The sequence below is a fragment of the Echinops telfairi genome, unplaced genomic scaffold (assembly GCF_000313985.2).
Source record: "Echinops telfairi isolate 266 unplaced genomic scaffold, ASM31398v2 ScPeMD7_7424;HRSCAF=8462, whole genome shotgun sequence".
NCBI lineage: Eukaryota > Metazoa > Chordata > Mammalia > Afrosoricida > Tenrecidae > Echinops > Echinops telfairi.
Genome location: NW_022111324.1, coordinates 20,639,354 through 20,641,025, shown reverse-complemented (window position 1 = coordinate 20,641,025; position 1,672 = coordinate 20,639,354). Strand labels below are relative to the sequence as shown.

General features: G+C 39.7%; 1 protein-coding gene across 1 annotated transcript in view; it reads right to left on the bottom strand.

The window, feature by feature from the left end:
- Positions 1-1,442, bottom strand: part of SOAT1 (sterol O-acyltransferase 1) — a 48,098-nt gene extending 46,656 nt beyond the window's left edge. Inside the window, exon 1 of the mRNA XM_004706700.2 lies at positions 1,320-1,442. Coding sequence (XP_004706757.2) covers positions 1,320-1,437 — 118 coding nt within the window. The 5' untranslated portion in view covers positions 1,438-1,442. The remainder of the gene's footprint in view (positions 1-1,319) is intronic.
- Positions 1,443-1,672: the final 230 nt, after the last annotated feature.

The following is a 1,672-nucleotide window of genomic DNA, read 5'->3' as shown; positions in this document are numbered from 1 at the left end:
AAAAAAAAAAAGAATACAGCTGATGATATTTAAAATTACATTTACATAAGATGAGCAAAAGCATACTTCCTTATAAAAGAAGTCTTGGTATGCCAAAGCCACATGTCTCGGAGAGTGCCACCCATATTAATCAAATAAGCCTCAATTTCAAATCCTCATTGAGATCAAACCTATACAAGTGTTACTGCAAAAATAAATACCCTGATGCAACAGATGACATCAGTTAGAGCTGTGTTTACTTAATTACTACCCTTGACCTTAATAAGAAGCACTGATCAAACTCTTCTTTGTATTCACTCATTCAGGAATCTTTCACATCCGCTACCATTCAGTCCAGTAGACAACTGGGTAATCCTCCCACAGAAGGAATACAAGGATGGAACGATGACAAAACACACATCATTTCTCTACTTTCTGAATGCTTCCTGCCACCCCCACTACCATGACCCAGTTCTACTTTTCATATTTGAGTAGACCAGAGTACACACATTGGTACAGATAAGAGCTCTTGACACATGGTATTCAGGACAGATAAAACCCTCAGGAACAGTAGAGGGAGTAGCAATATCATGAAGGTCAGGGTGGAGGGGTGGAGAACCCATCACAAGGTAGGATATATAGGGTCCCTCCCTTCAGGGGTACAAATAACAAATGTGGGTGAAGGGAGACAACCGACAGTGTAAGATATGAAATAACAATAATAATATATAATTGATCAAGGATTTGGGGGGAGGGGGTAGTTGGAGGAGATAATAGATACATCTCAACAGTACTATCTATGGCAGCTTTGCCTGAAACATTCAAGATGTTTCTTTGTTTCAATTTATACTCCCCTACATACTTTTACAAGGAGCCCTGGTGGTGAAGTGGTTACACACTGGGCTGCTAACCACAGGTTGGCAGTTATAAACCACCAGCTGCTCCATGGGAGAAAGATCGGACTTTCTACTCCAGCAAACAATTACCGTCTCAGAAAACTCAGAGGGACAGTTTTATTCTGTCTGCGTCAACTCAATAGCACTAAGGTTTTTGGTGTATGTACCTTTACAAGGAGCACTGCTGGCATAGTGGGTTGCACATTCAGGCTGCAGGGTCAGCAGTTTGAACCCACCAACCACTCCAACCAAGGCAGTTCTACTCTGTTCTACAGGAATTGGAATCAACTCAATGGCGATGAATTTGAGGTTTGTGTGAGATGAATCTGTAGCATCTCCCTGCAGTAAATAAGTACAGAGAACTAGAGATATTAATCCCCATCTTAGAAAGTGGAATTTGTTCTCTATTCCACTAATTCGGTTAAAATAAATTCCCAGGCTCACCGTTATTAGCAGTCACTAGGGGTTCTGTTTTGGGGTTTTTCTTGTCTTCGTCTTCTTCAGGTTTTTCCGGGCTGGGCTTGGACAGCCGATTCCTTAGAGAAGTCTCTTTACTCATCATTGCGTTATCTGTAAAAAAAGATGTAAAACGTTTGAACTGAAAAAAAGGGAAAACGTGAACTAGGGATCTGGTTATGGCCAATTTCACAGTATCAGCGCATTTAAGGGAGGTGAAGATATATATATTCTCTTTCTTGTTTTACTTGAATGTTAAAACATTTTCGGAAGACAAGATTTTATAACAAATTCAAAGAACAAGTCCCTATAAATAGCTTATTTCTTTTTTTTTTCTTTTT